General features: G+C 56.0%; 1 protein-coding gene across 2 annotated transcripts; it reads left to right on the top strand.

Moving 5' to 3' along the window:
* Positions 1-29: 29 nt before the first annotated feature.
* Positions 30-19,291, top strand: LOC310880565 (Krueppel-like factor 5). 2 transcript variants are annotated; one of them, XM_083796620.1, is made up of 6 exons: positions 30-160; positions 930-1,125; positions 9,932-9,976; positions 12,726-13,629; positions 16,119-16,178; positions 18,932-19,291. In XM_083796620.1, the coding sequence occupies exons 2-6, from the start codon at positions 961-963 to the stop codon at positions 19,108-19,110; spliced, it is 1,353 nt and encodes a 450-aa protein (XP_083652746.1). In that variant the 5' UTR covers positions 30-160; positions 930-960; the 3' UTR covers positions 19,111-19,291. The 2 variants fall into 2 exon arrangements, with proteins under 2 accessions (XP_083652746.1, XP_083652747.1); XM_083796621.1 differs by lacking the exon at positions 9,932-9,976.
* The last annotated feature ends 1,282 nt before the right edge of the window (positions 19,292-20,573 follow it).

Here is a 20,573-nt window from a genome sequence, read left to right on the forward strand (position 1 = left end):
TGCCCCCATCCCCGGGGCTCCCCGCTCCGGGCCGGGCCGGGCCGGGCCCCGGGGCCGCTTTTATCCGCCCGTGTCCCGGCGGGGCCGGCGGTCCTGGTCCTCCTCCTCTTCCTCCTCCTCCTCCTCCTTCTTCTCCTCCTCCTCCTCGTCCGCCGCCCAGGTAAAGCCGTCCCCTGCCGGCACCTGGCTCCGCAGCCGCCCCGGGGCCGCGCCGAGTCCTCCTCCTCCTTCCCCTCCCCTTCCTTTTCTCAACTTTTACCCCCCCCTCGTTTTTTTTTTGCTTTGGCATTATTTCCCCCTTTCACAAAAACTTTTATATTTTTTTCCCTTTTATATTTTTTCCCTTTTATGTTTTTTTCCCTTTTATATTTTTTATTGTTTTCCCTTTTATATTTTTATTGTTTTCCCTTTTATACTATTTTTCCTTCCTTTTTCCCCCCTTTATATGTTTTTCCTTTGATTTCCCCCCTTTTATAGATTTTCCCTTCAAATTTTATCCCCTTTTACATATTTCCCCTTCGATTTTTCCCACATCTTATAGCTTTACCTTCAATTTTTCCCCCTTTTATAGATTTTGCTTTCAAATGTTCCGCCTTTTATAGATTTCCCCTTCAATTTTTCCCCCTTTTATAGATTTTCCCTTCGGTTTTTCCCCCATTTAATAGATTTTCCCTTTAAAATTTTCCTCTTTTATATATTTTCCTTTCGATTTTTCCCTCTTTCATATATTTTACCTTCATATTTCCCCCTTTTATACATTTCCCCTTCAAATTTCCCCCCCTTGTATAGATTCCCCTTAAATTTTCCCCCCTTATATATATTTCCCCTTCATATTTCCCCCTTATATAAATTTCCCCTTCATTTTTTCCCCCTTTTATATATTCCCCCCCGCCCCCCCTTCCTACCTTTCCCCTCCTCTCCCCCCCCAGCTCCGTCCCCCCGCAGCGGGTGCGCGGAGGGATGAGCAGCGGGCTGGTGCTGCGCGCCCCGCTCCCCGAGGACGCCTCGGCGTTCACCCCGCTCAAGCCCGTCACCATGTCGGGGGAGCCCGGCGAGGACGCCTCCGTCTTCGAGGACATCAAGCCGCCCGCCCGGGCCCTGGACAACCCGCCCGACCTGGCGCAGGTAAGGCGGAGGCCGGCGGAGCTTTCGCCCGCTCAGGTGCTGGAGCCTCCAGCTCAAGGCCGATCACTGCGTGCCTTTGGGTTGAATTCTCCTTCACTATTTATTATTATTCTTATTTTTTCACGATGATAGTTGCCTGCCTTTGGTTGAATTCTGCTTTTTCACCCACTTTTCGGCACTTTTTGTCTGCTCGTCCTTTCCCCTCTGCGGCTCTTGCTCCAGGGCGCGCTTGGTTTCATATTTTTCTCCTTCCCTTCCCGGCGCCGCCGTTTCGGAGCTTCGGAGCAGGGGAGGCAGCCGGGGAGGGGGCACCAGGGTCCCCATGCCACTCACTGGGGACCCCACGGGCACCAGGATTGCTCCCACGCATGGCAGAAAAGGGGGAACGTTTCCTTTTTTTTCTGATTATTATTTATATTTCCACCGCACGAGATTTCAGCTTTGAGATTCCTCGGCCCGTGGCCTCCCCCTGCACCGGCTGGGGATAAAACCCCAGATTTTGGGTGCCCACCACGAGGCCGCTCTTCTTGGTGGCTGTCAGCCGGGACATTGCTGCCTCAGCCGCTTTCTCCCCCCAGGAGAAACGGGGCGAGCGGGGCTGTGGCTGGTGCTCAGCCCCACTTCCCCTGCACCGCTGTGACCGGGGCCCCGCGAGGTGGCAGGAGGGCGGCTCCTGGCCCCGTGGCCACCCCATGGGGACACCTCCTGTCCCCCCCCTGCCCTCCACCTGTGTCTGGCCGGGCTGGGGGGATCGCTGTGTCCCGGGGAGGGGAAACCCCCGAGGTGGGGTGGAGGTGCCCAGTGCCCCCTCGAGCCCACCCGGCTGTGGTCCCCCTGGTCTCCGGTGCAGGCTCACCTCCTTATCTCGCTCCTCGGAGCTGCACAAATCGCTGCTCGATCAAGGCTGTGAGGGTTTGATGGCTATGTGCTGTTGAAAATTTTATTAATTTGGGTGGATGTAGGGCCTTTGTGGGGTTTGTGCCTGTTTTTTTTTTCCTTTTCTCTGCCTTTCCAGTGGCTCTGCCCCAAATTTACAAAAAAAAAAAAAAAAAAAAAAAAGAAACAAGGAGAAGAAAGAGTTTGGTAGAGAAAAGAGATTTTTCCTTTCCGATTTGAGCCAGATTGACCAAAAATAGCATTTTCCCCTTTAAATCCTGAGAGGCCGATGCCAGAAGGAAGACGGAGAAGAAAATTAAACGAAACCGAACCCAAGGCGCGTCCAGGGAGGCACTGCAGGGGAGAAAGAGATGTTCCCCCTGCAGCACCCCCGGGGGGCCGGTTGCTGTCAGGGGGGTGACGGTGTCCCTCCGGGCTGGCCTCGACCTCCGGGCGGGTGAGGTGTCCTGCTGCCGCGTCCCCAGGGCCACCCCGTTGTCACCCGGGCTCGGCAGATCTGGGGTGGGCTGTGGGCCCAGGTGGGTCCCAGTGGGGACAGTAACGCGTGCCTTTGGGCAGCGTGAGGTCGCGGGGTGTAAAATCCCCTTTCCAAGGGTGCTGGCAGAAAAAGAATCGGCAGTAGAGGGATGTTGAGTTACAGGCTGGGCAAGGAGGAGTGGGATCACTTGATCCCTCCCAGCACGAGCGGAGAGTGGGAGCTGAGGCCCGGTCTCTGGCTGGGGGCTGGATCCCACCAGGGCTGGGTCCCTTGCTCTGGGATCAGCTGGAGCCTGGTGCTGCCAGGACCAGCCTGCAGATTTGCAAGTCCGATTGGGTCTCAGCCGGGCAGGTGTCTGTGGGGCCGCAGGGGACTGCAGCTGGAGTAGGGCCTGTCCCTGTGCCCCTGCTCGGACCTGTCGGCGCGGTGGGCTCGGACCAGGCCAGACCCCACTGAGGGAGCAGGCCCAAAGCGGGGCACTTCGGACAAAACCAGGGAGCCAAAGATAGGGAAATTTGTGTGGGGTCTGAGCCGGCGGCAGCGGTTTTTAGTTTTGCATAATCCCCCAACCCCACAGACGTCCCGCGGCTGAGCGGGCGGGCAGGTGAGGCGCGGGACGGGGCGTCTGGGCCGAACTTTGAGCCCGCAGGAGCACAATGGCTTTGTCCACGTGGTACAAAGGGCGATTGTTCTGCAGGGTGGCCGCAGGAGGGGACGCGGTGAGTGGGGGGCCGCAGGTGTGCTGCCCCCTTTCCTGTTCGTTCCCGGTTGCCCCACATGGAGAGGTTGTGGGCCAGCGAGGGGAGCGTGTTTGCTCGTCTCTGGCCGCTGGAAGGGCAGGTATGCGAGGGAGGAAGCGAGCGGGGGACTCCGGCTCTGTAATAAACGCAACGGATTTCCCTTTATCGCTCTTCCTGAATGGGCTGTGGGAAGCACACGTCGGCTGGAATTACTCACGAAGGTCTAGGGCAGTTCATTTTTGGCCGGTGCATCATCCACCGTGAAGTTTTCCTTCTCGAACCTGTTTGGTCAGCTACCTACGCTACTTTGTTCCCATTCCCTGGTCCAGTGAGCTCCTTTATCTAACCCATCCACTGCAAATAATCGCACTTACCACCGTCTTGTTAGCTGAGCCCCTTGATTAGAATATTTGCTTTTCTTGGGCTCCATTGGTGAATTACATGAGTCACAGGGTACCGCTGGTGTTTGGGGATTGGATAACCGCTGTTTACAATTCAGATGTTCTCAGAACTTGAGCTAGCATGAAAACTCTCTCAAAAAAAAAAACCATGGGCTGTTTCCCACATCAAAGAGGTTCAGCCCCTTCCAGGCTCAGATTGAAACTCAAACAAAGAATCTTTCATTATGCTCAGAAATGCTTGGAGAATTCTTTGAAAATTATTTTTAATTTTTTTTTTAATGTGATGGGGGACCTTCAAGTTTCCACCAAGGACAGGATTTGCCAGTGTGAAAGCGTATTTAATGACCTTGCTCCTTGTGGCATTTCCAATACAAGGAGAAGAAAAAAACGGCGAGAAATCAGTCCCAGTAAAGTCAGGTCAGGTCCTTCAGCTTCCAGAAGTGCAGGTACTTATCCCGTGCAGGAAGGAAGAGTGTTATCCATCCGTTATCACCTCTGCCACATCCAAAGCAACTGTTCCACACATGTGAACCATCCCGGAGCGGGCAGGGAGATGTGGATACCTGCTCACCTGCCAGCCCAGCCCATCGCATCAACCTTACCTGTACAACATCATCCTCTTCCACTTTGCTAGCATAGGGAGCGGCAGCCAGCAGTGGTTGAATGTTTTCTGCTGGAGACCCTCGCAAGGGATGCGAGGTTTGGTGGTGTTCTCTGACAGGTGGGAATGACCCAAGTTTGTTAAACCAAAAGGAAAACTTTGGGCGTTGCTCCTTTCCAAGTGTTGAAACAGTTGGCACTGTAGAACAGAACTCTGTTGGGAGCAGCTTCCAGTGTTTGGTGTTTTGGAGGTTCTTTTGGGACTCTCCCTAATCAGTGTCCCTTAATTAGAGCAACTGGCTATTCGTTCCTCTACAGAGAAGATGTGGAAGGAGAGGTTTTGTCCAAGGGAATGGGTCTGGAGGACAATCTTTGAGGCTTGCTTCTTGTGGAGTAGAGGAAGGACCCTTCCGGAAGCACAGATGCTAGGAAATCTATAGGGCAGGGTACTCGCTGGAAGGGGCAGCAGTATGTGTCCTCTCAGTCCACGGAGTGAGTCTGGCAGTATTTACTTGGCCCTGTACCATGCCGGGTGCCGTGCGGGCCCAGAAGAAAGAAGTTGGCCCAAAGACCTACTCACTCGAACGCAATGTTTTCACACGCCTTAGGGTTTGTTTTGTTTTGTTTCGCTAACTGGTTTGGCGAGGAAGTTGAGGGCTGCCGGGACGGTGGGATTTTTGTCCGTGCATGAAACCTGACCTTGCTTCTCCCAGACGTGCATGGGGTATTGGGTCTGCCTTGCTCATTGTACTGGGAAAAACAGGCTTTTTGGCCCGTCTTATCGTGTACTGACTGCCAGGAGGACTTCACAAGTCCCAGCAAGCAGCAGATGACTCACTCTGCCTTTGTCAGACCCTGCCTGGGAATGTGCACCTTTCCTTCTGATTGGAAGAGGCTGGGTGATGAGTGTGAGCTTTCGGATGGTTTGAGTGAGGTGGAATGAATCCCACCCATAGTCCAGCTGGGGGAAGCTCCCTGCGAGCTCTAACAGCCTCTTCCATGTTACACTTGGTTCAGGAACCATGGGAGAGCTCAAGGAAAAGCCCAGTGCCCTGTGGCCATGCAATTGCTAGAAATCAGTGGATAAATTTGTCTGGGTCATCCTGGGGAGAAGTGACATTTGAAATCCTCCATCTTGTCAGATTCAGAGGGGAGGGAGTGCTGGTGTGGAGGCTGCAACAGGGGGTGGCCACTGGAAAGCACGCCTATCCAAATTCAATTTTTGCTTATGTGCATACGTAAACCTGGGGAACATTTGAGCTCCTGCACATTTTAGCTGAGACTGAAATAGCTCCAAGCCTTCTGATCTTCCAGGCGTTGAAATAGCACTGGATCATTTAGTCTTCCCAGAAAATGCATCCATACCACAGGCCACCCAGCGCAGCCTCCTGCCTCCAGCTGTGGGTGCCCACCTCAGTTGATGGAGAACCTCCACTTGGCTTTGACGGGCTTGGCCCCAGCCTCTACTGAGCAACAGCATTTTGGAAATAGAAAGCTGTGTACAAAGACATGACTGCCTTATGGGGGTGTCCTCCCCTCCCATGCAGGCACACTTCCAGAGAGCTGTCCTCCTGCCAGGGCAGAACAGGGACGAGGAGAGGGCTGTCCCCGTTTCCCACTCGTGGCCTTTGGGCTCCGTCCAGGCATTCATTCTGTCCTGAGGTTGTGCTTGGTAGGTCCGGGAAAGGAGAAACCAGCGTGGAGATACTCTAATACTGACATGGGACCGCCCAGCCCAGCCCAGGGCAGGTGGGCCCGATGGTCGTGGTGTTCAGCAGGGCCTGGAGATGATGCAGCTGGGCCAGAGCTTCCTCCAAGCTCCGTGCCTTCAAGGTCTGTCCTGGTTATTTTTCAGTCCATTATTTCTGCTAGCTCTCTTAAAGCCCCACTGGAACCTGGTTGCTCCTCTTCTGGGCACTTGACCTTGAAGATGGATGGGGTGCTTGTCCTGCTTTCTCTGGCCTTTGGGATTGCTGGCTGTAGTGGCATGGTTTCTGTGACAAACACCCGAGGTAGATGGCCTTTCAGTGGGTTGTTATCAGCTGTCGGAGGAAAGGAATAGTAAACAGTCGGGAAACCTGCTGGAAGCACTGGCTCAGCCAGAGGCCAGCTGCCCAAATCTGCCTCAGTGGTGACTCTTGGGCTCAAGGAAATCCCTTGATTAGAAGAAGTGATAATTAACTCGGGTAGTTCAACCACAGCAGCGGAAAAGAGCTCGGGAATAACCCTCTAGAGCAGTGTGGCTCAGCTCCTGCACCATCCATGAGCTCCTGGAGGGAACCTGGAGAAAGGGTGTATCTCTGTGACTCGTCCTGCTCTAGGGGGTGCTCCTGCAAGCAGGAAGACATGAAAACCTCGAGATGGGAAGCTGGTGGGGTAGGGCACCTCTGGCAGCCTTCTCCATGGGCTCCAGAGAGAGCTTGCACAGAGACTTCAGCTTAGATGTTTGCTTTCCAGGTGGCCCAAGCTAGTGAAGATGACTCTTGCCCCGTTGCACCTAATGCATCAGGAGCAGCACTAGCTTGTCGGAGTCACTCCTCACCTCTTGGAGATGGAGCAAGCAGAGGAGCCCACCTGTGGCACCCACCTACCTAAGCCCAGGGCTCACCGTGCTGCCTGCAGTTGTGCTCGGCTGTTCACAGCAGCCAGACATTTGGCCCTGTGTGCTTGAAAGGAAGAGTCCCGGGGCTTTCTTTCCTAATCCCGTTTTGCAGAGAGTTCCAGAAGACATGAGGAACAAACAGAAAATAACGTCGATCGAGGTCAATATCAAAACCAAATGATCAGAGAAACAAATATTTACTCAGGTCAATATTTAACTAGGGAGACAATAAATGCTGATATTGAACCAAATCTGTATATAAATACAGTCTATTTATAACGTGTCCCTTTAAAGGGGTACTGCCAGGTACTTGCCTGGCTTTTGATTGATGATTATCCTCCCCATTGTTTGCTGATTCCCTTGGAGGCTGGAGTTTCATGCAGGTGCAGGCAGGAGAAAGAGCCTGTGCTGCGTAATCCCACGGCCCGGACACCGCAGCCCTTGTCCCACGCGTGCCTGTGCTCCGGGAGGTCCCCCCCGCACTGGAGAGGGGGCTTGGGGCTCAGTGCCCCCACTTGGCAGAGCAGCAGGGGTCTGGGGCCAGGAGGGCTGGAGGCTGCCAAGAAATGAAGAAACTCCTTCTCCCTCCCCCCCCCCCCCCCGCTGCTCCCTCTGCCAACTTCACGAGCTCGTCGCCTGTTTAGCAAACATTGATTTCTCTCCCTGTTCCCCCGTGGTGACAACATTTGATGTTTCTATGGCGGTTTGTTATTTATCAACTTCAGATTAGAAAGCGTTTAATCATGGGAATGACACGGCCCGCCTCCTGCCTTGGCAGCCGGCTGTGCCTCGCGCTCCTCTAGCGATGCTCGTGGTCAGTCGCTGCTGAAATGGCCCGGTTGGCTCAAGCACCCGTTTTTGTGTGTCCTGCAGAAAGATGTTTGTCTGGGACTCCGTGTGTGTTGATCGATGCCCCGATAGCTCCTCAGCCTTTGTGAGATCTGGATGAGGGGTGATGAAGGCCTCCAAGGCAGGAGGCTCCTGCGGGGTGTTTGGAAGCTGGAGGCTGGCAGAGCAGGACTCGTGTCAGAGCCTGCTGGCCACGGGAGCATCTACTCGGGGGAGAGAAAAACAGTGGAGAATCCTTTCCTTTGCCAGCTTGGGAATTTTTTTTTGCCTTTTCCCTCTGACAGGTTGAGAAGACCCTGCTATGCAGGCAGAAATAGATACTGTGACCTTGAGGGGAAAATACAGGAATTCAAGTCTTTTATTGCACTGTAAGGTATTCTTACTGGCTTTCCCTTGCTGGTCAAAACAAAAATCCCAGTTTGGAGGAGATGCCTCTAAAGCATGGAGGTTTTGTTGATGTCTGCTTTGGCTGTGTTTCCCCTTGGCTCACTTTTTGCCCCAGCCAGTGACCCACGACTCCTTTACGGTTCCTGGCACCGCTGTCAATGCAGTTGGTGGAGCCTGGGGCATGCCCGTCTCATCCTCGTCTGCAGGGATTGCGGTGATAGCACTGCTAATTAATGCCTATAGGGGAAACTGGGCCACTGAACCCGCCAAAGAGCTGCTGGTCCGTCAGCTGCAAGGCCTCGGAGTCTTCCTCTGTGGAGCTGCAGCGGGGGGGGCTCTGGCAGTAATGAGAAGACCTGGGCGCTGAGGCTATGTGATTGGTTCAGTCCTCCTCAAAAAGGCAAGAAAATGGTTAATTCCCTGCCTGTGCCTGGCAGATGGGGAGGCAGGGACAGGCTGAGCATTCCTGGTCACTCCTGCCTCATGTGAGCCACCCTAGTGTCCTCAGCTGCCCTCTCAAGGGCCGCCCTGGGCAGGGCCGCAGCTTGCCACCAGGACCTGCTCCAGGCTGGCCGAGGAGCGCAGAAGCTCGGCGTCTGCAGGATTTCCTCCCGGCTTGGCCTGCTTTGCCCTCGGACGCTTCCTTTGTGCTTCTGCTGCTGTGTTTCTGCAGGGTGTGTGTGGTGGTTTCCTGGCTCGGCTGACCCCAAGATGGGGTGGCTGCAGCAGCTGGGCCACCACCTGCAGGCTCAAGCATTACCTGTGAGGGAATGTGGCTGAACCACGCAGGTGTTTCTGAAGCTGTTCCTTGCAGATGATGGGGGTGACAGGACACAAATACCTGCAGCCCTTACAGCTCCGACCCAGGCTTCACACTGAACCATCTCGTGCTTCCCCTCAGCACATGGGGCCAGCAGCTCCCGTGCCCTTAGCCCTTTCAACACCTGTCTTCTCAAGGCCACGTTTATCATCTCCCTTCAAGGAAAAATCTCCATTTAGATGCAAATCCAAGAATACATACACCCCAGAAATGGGAAAGCTAAGTCTATTGGGTTGGTTTTGCTGGTTTGCTGTGGGAAAGAGGGAAGCCTGGGCTGGTTTCCACACCTTGCTGCTCTGACCGACCAGTGTGAGAATGATCCTGGGGTGCAATGAAGCTTTAGGAGATCAGTCTGTAGGATCGTGGCAGTGGTGCCAGGCTGAGAGCTTCACCCGGCTTGTGCCATGCCCCAGAGCCTCCCCTGGAAGGCTCCGTGTCCCTCAGATCATCCTGTCATGAAGCCCCGTGTTCGCCCCCCTTGCAGCCAGGCCGAGCTGCTGCCCGCAGTCCTCAGGGCCGTCCTCTCCGAGTGGTGGCAGCATGGCCCTCTCCGCCCCTCGGCAGGGATTAAGAGGTGAAAACAGAGGCTGGCTGTGTGAGCTGGGCCCCCGGCCTGCTCATCTTTGCTGCTCTGCCCCTCCTCCCCCTGCCCGTGGTGTTGAGCATAAAGGAAAGCCAAAAAACCGTCCCTGTTGGTGAACAGAGGGAGGGTGATGTCATGGCTGCGTTCCCACCTCAAAATGGAGGTTCTCCCAGCGCTGGCTGCTCCGGATGGCTCCCCAGCCCTGGCTAACCTCCAAGGAGAATCGCTGATGAAATCCCAATGGGAATGGGGTGCTGGAGAGGACAGCTTGGGGTGTGGGCTTCTACTCAGTCTCCCTGCACACCTGGCTGTTCCTCCAGCATCCCCTAAAACCCATGTCCTGGGGGTACCAGGAGGGGCCGGTGGGGGTAGAAGATACCTGTGGGTTGCGGGAGGTGGCCTGGCTTCAGGGGGACCTTCCCACTAACCCAGCACTGTCTGTTCCACAGCTGCACCCCATGAGGATGGAACAGCGGATGCCACTCATTCTCGAGGTGAAGAACTTTTCTCCTTCCTCCCTCCACTTGTTTCTGCCCCTGTTCATGAGAGGTACCTGTAAGAGACGCCCCCCCCCCCATCCCATCTCATCCAGCAGCCCCCCCCAGGACGTGGTGGTGAGGACGTGGTGGTGTGGACGCACTCCCACTGGCAGGGGTGCGTTCCTCATGCTCATGGTGTCTCTATCTGTGCTAGCCACCTGGGCACCTATGTGGGTATCTCCTCCACGTGTGGATATCTCCTCCACGTGAAGGTATCTCCTCCACGGCTTGCATGCCCGTGTGAACTGTATCGCCACCCGCTGTGAAAGGAGCCGTAAGCGACAGCCAGATAGAGACACCTGTGTTTGGGACGCGTGAGTTGGATCCCACCCAGGCACGTCAGGAAGGCAGCCCAGCACGTAGTCAGCCCAGCTATTGTGCCAGCTGCGGACTGAAGGGTTGTTTTTGGGTGAAGCGTTGGGTGGGAGGTGCTTGGGCGAACGACTTGGTGTTGGGTATTTGCTCAGCGCCCAGCAAGCAAAGAACTGCCTAGGGTTGCTGGGTGTTTCTGGGCCACAAACAAACCGAGCGGCTCTTCTGAGGACATCCCTGGGGCGCTGTGGGAGCTGGAGCATCACCAGCACCATAGTGACCGTCTGGATTCCAGCAGGGTGGGGCCTTCGCCTGCAGGGTCCCCACAGTGGTTCTGCAGCCGAGGACGGTCCTGGCACCCTGCTCTGTCCCATCAAAGCCTTTCACTTTGCTTTCCTGGCCAGCTGCCCCTTAGCACCCCCCTTTCCCCAGGACCCTGGGGCTGCTCAGGATCAGAAGTGGATTTCTCAGGCTCCATGGAGTGGCAGGAAGGAGACTTTGATCTGCAGGTAGGGGCGAGGAGAGAGGGCTGGGAGATAGCGGGCAGGGGCAAGCAGTGCAGGAGGTGGACGGATGGATGGGCTCTGGGGCTCTGGGTGCAGGTTGGGATCTAAACTTAGAGCCCTTTTTCTCCCCTGAATAACCTGCTTGGCCACCCGCTGCATAAAGACCCGCTGGAGTGTGGGGGGGAGACCTTCCTGGGAACTAAAGGTGAGAAACTCAAATGCCAGAGATAAGGGAAGCTCAGAAGTAAAAGGCATCCAGCGCCTTCCCCCCTGCCCCGCTCCCCCGGCAAGTGGGGCCGTTTCATCGCTCAGGTATGCGCGGCATCCGGAGCCTCCGGTCCCACCCCAGGGGTATGGTGAGGTGCCAGGGTGGGCGCACGGCTCAGCGCCACGGCACCCAGCACCCTGCTCCCAGCCTGTGGCCCGGGTCTCCCAGCTGGGTGCTGCAGGGGGGAGCAGAGAGGGAGCCAGTTTTTTGGTGATGAGCAGGGTCTCTGGCTTTCCTCTCCCGCTGCTGCTGAGCCTGGGTGCCCTCACCGCAGCAGGGGTGGACGTTGCAGGAGATTTGGGTGTTGCAGGAGACCTGGGCTGCTTTTCCGCCTGTGAGGATTAGGGAGCACTGGCGGCATGTGCCCGTGTTTGGATGGCAGCCAGCTTACCCATGCAGTGCCAGTGTGGCTTGCAGAGGTGCAAAGGCTCTTTGAATTCACTGGAAGCACAGGTGATGCGTTTCGCTGGAAAGGGCAAGGAAAGTAACTTGGATCCTGTCCAGCTTTGATAAAAGCAATGAACTTGCAGCAGGGATGACTTTGGCCCGGTGGCATAGTTCAGAGCAGCACAGCCCTCGGCTCAAGTGTGCTGGGCGTGGGGTGAAGCAGCCTGCGCTCCCGAAGCATGCTGTAGGCTCTGCCAGGGAAGACTGGCGGTTTTGCCAGCTCCTCTACATATGAATGAGCCTACGAGAGCTTTGCAATGAGCTCGACACAGGGATAACCACATAATTAAAGGCTGTAGCTTTATAGAGGAGCATTAGCGCTGGTGTCTTTAACCACAAAGAGCAGAACTTGAGTCATCAAATGCCAGGGGATGAGTTTCCTAGCGGATTGCTCCATCAGGTTGCTGAATTATCGGGCCTGGATCCAGTCGGATGCCGCATCAGGCATGAACCCTGACAAGCGGTGACTGTCTGAGCTGGAGGTCCTGTTAGCCTGGAGAACCAGACCTGCAGAGCTCAGCCAAAGGTTGGATGAGGGCTGAATCACTTTACCAAGATGAGGCAGTGAGGGCATGCCTGGCAGTTTCAGTTTTAGGCTCACAGTCCGTGGAGTCAGTGCCAGCATCGCTTATGTTTCTAGGGCTGTAGCCCAAATTACTCTCAATTAATTGTCTCAATTAATTTTCTCAATATTGTCCATCTTAGTCCTAGAGTAAAATGCAGTACGCGCTGGGTTTAAAGCAGACCAGAGCCAGCATGTCTAAGGTGGGCTGCTCCCAGTGCATCCAAATGTGACGCTGACGGGAGCAGAGCTCCTGATTTCATCCCCTGCCCAGTGCTAGATGCCCTTGTTAGTGTGGCCGAAGCACTGTGCGAAAGCCTGGGTTTTCGTTATCAGGCTGAACTTCTCCCTTAACTGCATCCTGGCTCGGCCTTTGGTAGCACTGCAGGTAGGTCGGAGGGCGGTGGGACAGAGGACAGGGTGACTCACCCCGGGGAGCCTGCGACTGAGTCAGGCACCCAAGCCCGATCGCAAGTGCCTGACTCATGGGCTGTTCTTGCTTCTCTCCTGGTTCCTCTCTAGCTAAAGCTCTTGTTGAATGTTCAGCTCCTATCACCACCGTGTCAAACTGCCCTTCACAACTTCTCTTCTCTGTATTTCCCTCCGCAGGGACGATCCGAAATGGATAAGTACCTCTCCAGCCAGGTGCCTCCCATCCCCATGATGCCAGACAAGAAATACCGCCGGGAGAGCGCCTCAGTGGTGGATGAGTTCTTCTCAGCCGAGAAGCCCAGTTCCACGCCGTACAGCGTGAACATCAACGTGATCCTGCCTGACACCACGCACTTGCGCACTGGACTTTACCGGCCCCCCAAGCCCATGACCCCGTTCCCGCAGATCAAGACGGAGCCCGGCACCAGCTTCGCCCAGCCCTGCTCCTCCACTGCGGGCTCCACGCAGACCCTGCCTGACTTCACCAGCGTCTTCAGCATGCCCCAGTCCGTGGCAGTCAACAACATCTTCATCAAGCAGGAGATGCCCTCTGAGATGCCGCTGTCCAGCAGCCCGCAGCAAGCCCAGCTTTACCAGATGCCTCTTGGCAGTGGCACCGCTGACCTTACCCCACTGACACCCTCCTCCAACAGCACCACAGCCATCAACAGTCTCAGCGATGTCACCATGTCCACAGGTAACGCCATGTCCAGTGTGCTCCACAGACCTGTCCAGCCAGGAGGGCCAGTTAAGCAGTACCCACATGTCTCCCAAGGACAGGGAAACTTCAACATCTCAGGGCAGTTCTATCCCGTGCCGGGGGTGAACCTGCCCCCTTCGCCCCCCAACTCGCAGCCCGGCAGCCCAGAAAATCAACCAGAGCTCATCAACACCATCTCTCCCCCACCATCCTATGAAGCCACTTTTGGACTGAAGCTGGTCCAGTCATCCCAGGTCCCCCCAGTCCCCAACAGCCTTGGGACCCTCTCTCAAGGGCACATTGTCATGCAGCCCCCCAAATACAACAGACGCAACAACCCTGAGCTGGAGAAAAGGAGGATTCACCACTGCGATTACCCAGGTATGCTCACAGCGCTGGCTTGGTGTTGGGGTCCCTCCTTGGCACAGGGAGGGCTGCGGATCAGGCACCCCTCTGACTGCGAGGCAGGGCAGCATGGCACTGGGAGGAGAGCCCTGGGAAAACGAGGTCACCTCCTCCAAGGGAATAGAAGGGGCTGGCCCTGCCTTTTTTCTACCCTTCCTTTTTCTCTTCCCGCTCTGGCAGTGGCTCTGAGAGGCAGGGAGTGCCAGCAAAACATGGGGATGCTGCTCCCAAAAACCTGCTGCCTCAGTGGGCTGGTGTGCTCAGCCACGTGCTCTCCATGGGTGAAACCATGCTGCAAGTCAGTCTATTCTTTCCCATGAGGGTTGGCAAACCATCTACTGATTTCCACAAGCAGCCTTCTTGGTCTCTCCATGGAGCCCCAGTTCTCTTTTTTTTTTTTTTTTTTTGCCAAAGAGAAGAGGGTCATGCCCTTCAGTGCCTTCAGGGACCACATCCAGATGGCGTGGAGACCTGCGGGTTAGGGGCTTTGAGCAGGAAGCTGCACCCACGTTTTTGTGGTTAACAGCTTGTGCTGAATTTTCTGCCTTCTGCGGGTGGCTGTTGTAGAGGGCTGATCCTAAGCCTTCCCACAGAGGTCCAGCTGGAGGTGAAGGCAGGCAGGGCTGGTGGCAGGGAAAGCAGCTCGTACCGGTGTGCTCTGAGCGAGGAAGCGGCAGGAGGAAGCTGAGTTCTCACTGGCAGCAGGCTGAGCGGGGAGACCTGTTTGCAGAGCCCTGCTCCGGGCCTCCAAGCAGTGGCCCCGGCACTTCTCTGCATGCTCACAGGGAAATGAAACTCAGCCATGCCCTGCTCTGCCTTCTCCGTGGCTCTAGGTGCTCTTCTGACTTCTTCGCCATGCTCAGGAGGCCTTGGTCTTGTGCGTGCTCAGCTCAAGGCACTAGCCTGCTTTACTCCTGTGTAGAGCTGGGCGTGTTTTAGCCCTGTTTCCATCCAGCCAAAGGTGCAAGCAGGGAGGATTGGAAAGGCAGAAGTTGGCTTTAACCTTCTGAAGCCCCTGTTGTCAGCAAGTCCTGTGTCAGGGACGTCCACGGACTGCGCCATGGCAAAAGAAAACAACAAAAAGGAAAGAAAAAGATATTCCCTCCCGTGAGTGTTTAGCATGTTGCCAGTTGGCCTTAGCTTTTCTTAGAGGCTGTGAGCTGAGAAGGGACAGAGGAAGGAGAGTCACGTCCAGGTGGGGTTTCCTCTGCACAGGCTGGCTGTTTGCCCTCCTGCTTGGCCAGTGGGGCTGCGGGCCGTGAGGAACCTGGGACAGCCCATCCCAGTAAAGGGGACTGCCAGAACTGGGAGCATTGATCAGTCGTGTTGGTTTTCATGGTTGGGAGCACGGCCACTGGGAGGAGGTGGTGGCTTTCATGCATCCCCGCTGATCGGGAGCTGGGGGACCCGGCCAGGAGTTGCGCTTGTGTCCTGCTGGGAAGCCGTGACAGAGCGGCTCTGGCTGCAGGGTCAGGTGCAGCGTGGGCTTGCGCCAGCTCCTTTTTGCCCACCTCCACCAGCGGGACATAACTCAGCTCCCGCCAGGAGCCCAAAGATGGGCACTGCAATGCCACCGAGTCTTAGTGAGCCGCCATCGCAAGGGATGTAGGCTGCTGAGAGCTCTGCTGACATCTGGGAGGCTGGACCCAAAGCTGATTAAGCTGGTGGAAGGAGGTATTCAGTGCATTGCTGGGGGGCTTCACTAAAACCCTCTGAGGAATACAGCTGTGCTAAGAGTTTAGCCATTTTCAGGTCTGGGGCCATCTCCCTTGGGAAGGGGACTGCTCTTAGTGTCTGCGAAGTCCAGCAGTGAGGGACGCTGCTGGTCTGTCACCTGTGGGCTCCTTGTGATGGCAAACAGCATCTGCACACTTGGGGTTGTGCTGGTAAGCAGTGCCAGCGCTGGGAAAATAAACAGTACTTTGCAAGTGGGTGGGGAGGTAGCAAGAGGCTTCGTTAGACAGTGTGGAAACAACAACAACAAAAATATGGCCGGGTTGCTTACAAAGGTCATAACAATTCAAATTCATATTTTAATATACATGTCAAAACCAAATGAAGCAGGGCCATAAAGGCAGCATGAGGAGTTTTTCTAGACCTGAACTGACAGCCAGTCATTTGGCAGTGCCTGTTGTCGAAACTTTTGCTAAAATCACAGTGTTTCTGCTGAGAGCCTTTCCCTGATTAAAATTTGTTGCTGCTGATCTGAAACATTTCCCACCAGCCGGGGTCCATCTCTCCCCTCATCTGTCTTGGAGAATAACATCTGTCTGTCTGTCTTGGAGAACAAATGCTCTTTAGATACTGCTGAAACAGAACAGGGGTGGCCGGGCTTATTTGCATCCTATTTACCCAGTGTGCTTTTCAGGCCCGCTCTGTCCTTGACCTCAAACACCCAAGTTGTAGGTTTGTTGCAGCGAGGGCCCCTTTTTCACAGAGAAGCTGTGTCTTTGCTCTTTTCGCAGGTTGCACAAAGGTTTATACCAAGAGCTCCCACCTGAAGGCGCACCAAAGGACTCACACAGGTAAGAGCACCAAGTCACCAGCAAACCCTGCCAGCCCCACGCTGGGTGGCTCTCAGGGCAGGCGCACAGCCTCTGGCAACTCCACACGGTTTGCCTGCCTTCTGGAGGGGTGGTCTAGGATTTCGGAGATCCCCAGGGGGCTCTCCCAATGGGCCAGGAGGAGGAGGTGTCCCCAAGCTTCTGCCACCTGCAGTCTGAAGGATCTTCCTTCCAGGTCTCCCAAATCCTCCCAGGTCCAATCCCACCTAGCTGGCAGAAAAATTGTCATGTGGTGCACATCTACAGCCTCTGAGGAGGTGTCCAGTGTCCCCGTGGCTCCCCGGCTGGACTTTCTGGGCTCGTGGTGAGCTCATCTGTCCTGTGGGCAGCTGCTGAACGCAGGCAGAGAGCGGCTGCGGGGCGAGGGTGCCGTGGGGAGGAGAGGGCTGTTGCCCCAGCACTCCCACTGCAGCCAGCTGGCCCGGAGTAGACCCAGCTCACTTGTGCATTCAAGCACAGGTCTCCTCATTAAGGCATTTATTATACCTGAAACTTTATCAGATCCCCAGGTAGTCCGAGAACCATCAGTGCCCTCATAAATCTCTTTTATAGGAGGGCTGATCTTTACTGAAAGCAATTAAGCTGGCCCAGAGTTCACTTTTCTTTTTTATGAACAACGAACAAAACCCATCCTGAGGCTGGGAATCGGCTCTCGTGCTTGGCTCCATTCCGTGTCCCCCTTATCAGCCCTTCCAACGAGCCAGCCAGGAGGTTTGCTTTGTGCACGAGGCACAATATTTCACTGGGCAGGGAACGACACGGAAGGGGTGGCAGCAAGGCGCAGGAAGGACATTGTCCTGGCGCCGAGAGCCGGTGGCGATAAGCCTTTGTCACAATGGCGATCAGCGCTCGGGGCAGCTAAAATTTCTCTTTTTCCCTTCCGCTCAGAGCATGGCTTGGGGACACGGTCCGTAGGAGACACATGCCGTCCCTGCAAGCCATGCTGTAAAGCTGTATCCGTGCAAACTTGGGCGCTTTTTGAACCCAATAAAGTGCAGTTGTTTGTCCGTGTTTCCCAGTAACGCAGCTGGAAACGCGAGCGTGGTTGCCTTCTTGCAGCTCACCTGCTACAAGAGGGGGGGGACCTGAGCAGCCAGGACAGCTGCTGCTGCTGCTGGTGGGGCCAAAAGATGGGAATCCAGAGCTTTGGGTTCCCATATGCGCAACCCCAGGGGTGGCACCGGTGAGCTCGGCGGGGCTGTGTTCCGTTTCTGGGGTCTCGTGTTCTGTTTTTGACTGCGAGACCTCAAACACAGCTGGCACCCATCCCACCTCTTGCTGCCCACCGGGCTCCCAGCCAGGAGGGGTTCAGGGCGCCCACGGGACCCAAGCTTGGCATCGGCCAGGTCTCTGCTTGCGGTTTGCCCGTTGCTGTGGGCTGGGCTGTATTCATCTCCTGGAGACACCATTCATTTCCTGGGTGCCATTGTGAGATTAAATATATAACCCGGCGGCTCCCCGCCCCCCGGGGCTGGGAATGCCAGCCTGGGCCCTTTGTTTGAGCTTGCCCTGCCGTGCTGTCCTGGGAGATGGAGCCAGCTCGCGGGACAATGGAAAGCATTTTCCCTCCGTCCTGGAGCTCAACCTGTTATTGTTTGAAGCTAAAGGGCCTTGGTGGGGCTGACCCAGCCGGGTCACCTGGCTGGGACAATGTGGCTGCACAGAGCAAATCCCACCTTTGCCTTAGCACGCCGGCACAATTGCCGGCAGCCCCCTGGCCCCCCAGCCTGCCATTAGATACAACTGCAAGCACTGCAGTTACCCCCCTGACATAAAACCGCAGTGCTTTTTGCCCCACGGCACACAGCATTTTGGGGAGCAGGATGCGGTCTCGGTGCCCCATCTCCTCCAGGTCCGCGGCTGTACTTCCGACCCTGCAGTGTTTCCTCTGGTGCGTGCCGGATGCCGCTGCTCTTGCCCTGGCCGTGTGTTTTCTGTTTCCCGGCCAAATCCGCAGCCTGTCTGGCGGCGGGGCGGGGGCAGGAACGGCCGCTCAGCCGTGAGCGTGCCGGAGCACCGCGCACATGCCGGTGCATGCATGCTGCGTGCGTACGTGCCTTCATGCCGCGATGGTGCGCTCAGCAATTGGCCGATGAAACGGTAAATATTTGAGGTCGGGAAAGTCAGCACATTCCCTGAACTCTGCCTGCTTGTTCAGGCTGTTAAGAGCGAGGGCTAATATTTGAGAGCACCACACCCAGGCAGGGAGAGGGCTGCAGCCAGGGTTCAGCGCGGCGGCTGGGAGCTGCAGGCGGGCATGGGCTTCTCCAGCCCGGTTCCCAGCTGGCGGAGGGGTTGCACAATTCCATTGATTTCGTTCGGCTGGGGAATAGGTGTGCGGGGAGGAGGCATGACATCAGCCCGATCGTGGTGATGTCGTGCAAACACAATGTCCTGCCTGCAGCCAGCTGCCGCAGGGCAGGGAGGCGGCTGTGGGGAGATGCGAGGCTCCCGGGAGCCCCTTTTTCCTCTTGATGCACCCTGATCCCATATCAACGGCGAAAAGAGCCATCTGGAGCTTTTTAGGCTGAAAAAAAAAAAAAAAAAAGAGCTCTGGGAGATTTTTATGCCAAAATGCCCTCAAAGAGGACCTCCTGTGGCAGTGCCCCTTGGTAGTGCAGAGCACCAGCATGGGGCAGGGGATGGGCGCAGGGTGGGTGGGTGGCTGTGGTGTCCCCCATGGGTGCCCGGTGACCTGTGTCTCTTCCCCGCAGGCGAGAAGCCCTACAAGTGCACCTGGGAAGGCTGCGACTGGCGCTTCGCCCGCTCTGACGAGCTGACCCGGCACTACCGCAAGCACACGGGCGCCAAACCCTTCAAGTGCATGGCCTGCGGCCGGTGCTTCTCCCGCTCCGACCACCTGGCCCTCCACATGAAGCGGCACCAGAACTAGGGGCCACCTCCATCACCATGTCTCCGAGAGCAGCTGGGGACTCTTCTCCGAGGGGACCTCTCCTCCACTTGTACATAGGAACAACCCCACGCTGTGATCAACCGGCACGGCAGCGGGCAAGCCCCGTCCCCGCTGTTCCTGGTTTTAAAAGAAATCTCATTAAAAAGAATGATAATTAGACTGATCTTGCAATGAGGCTCCCTGCAGCACTGGGGCGATGGGCCTTGGATGGCAAAGGGCTTTCTTCCAGCAAACCTGCTATTTATTTGTCATTTGGGAGCAGCTGTCCTTCGCGTCTCGAGCTCGTGGGGACATTTTACCCCTCTTGGGTAGTGCCTCTGGGGAGCCCGAGGAGGGCTGGGATGGGCTGGTGGGCCTGGGAGGTGCCACCATTGGTGACACCCTCTTGGACTGCCCCATGTCATGGCTGTGGATGGCACTGGTGACGTGCAGGGGCCCAGGGCTGCTTGGGTTGACAACCCCAGTGTCTCTGGGGGCATGGAAGAAAGTATGAAGTACTGACCTGACGTGCCTTCAAGCAAGGGACGGCGCAGAAGTGGGTGACAAAAGCTCTGTCCCTTCGAACCCACGTGTGGTTTGCTGGCTACCAGCTCGCTTGGGGCTGTGAGTGTCTGCCCTGCTTGGCCAGGTTTTCTGGTTGCGTCCTTAGCATTTCCACTTCCAACATGAAATGTGACTCCAGGGGACTCTGGGAGGACCAGGGTGGGTCTTGGAGCAGAAAACCCACCCGTAAGCCCTGGCTTCCCGGAACATGCCGTGCCTTTTCTCCAGCAGGCAGGTTCTGCCCCTGCCTTGACCATGCACACGAAGACCCAGTTGTTGCCAATCACGCCGATTGCGCGCTGTCACCATTTCACCAAGTTCAGACAGAAAGGGAAGAGGAAAAAAAAAAACCAAGAGTCTTTGAAACAAATTCCAATAAATCCTGCTGTTCAGACTGTGGTCGTGTTACCTACCTCACCGGCTCCCTGCCCCGGGCTCTGCAAGGCACCGTCCTCCTCTTCCTTGGGTGCTGTGATGCATGGGGCACATCAGCTCCTCTTCAAAGCCTACCAGGGGTGAAGCATGGGCAGAACAAGGACCAGGCCATGCCAGTTTAACCAGCAGCCATGGAGGTAATAAATAAATCAGGAACAAATAAATGGGCCCGGTGTGTTCAACAGAATATTGATTTCCACCCCCCCCCAGCTCGTCTTTTGTTCTTCCGTGAACAAATTGAAGGGACGTGTGGATGGATGTGCCTCCTTGCCAGGAACCAAACCGCAGCATCTTCAGGCAGTGGAAATGTGAAGGAAAGGGCCCCAGCTGCAGGTTAGCCAAAATCCGCGGCCGGGTTCCTGGTGGCCCTTTGCTTTCGATGAATGAAGCTGGTCCCACCTGCGGCGCACGCAGCCGGTCTGCCGTGCCAGGAGGAAGAGGTTGCAGCTTTTGGGATGATGTGG

This window comes from Anser anser (assembly GCF_964211835.1).
Source record: "Anser anser genome assembly, chromosome: 13".
Classification (NCBI taxonomy): Eukaryota; Metazoa; Chordata; class Aves; order Anseriformes; family Anatidae; genus Anser; species Anser anser.

Coding starts and splice junctions, on each gene's coding strand:
- LOC310880565 (XM_083796620.1), top strand. CDS start 961: ATGAGCAGCGGGCTGGTGCTGCGCGCCCCGCTCCCCGAGGACGCCTCG. Junction 1,126..9,931: donor ACCCGCCCGACCTGGCGCAG/GTAAGGCGGAGG, acceptor TCTGTTCCACAG/CTGCACCCCATGAGGATGGA. Junction 16,179..18,931: donor GCACCAAAGGACTCACACAG/GTAAGAGCACCA, acceptor TCTTCCCCGCAG/GCGAGAAGCCCTACAAGTGC.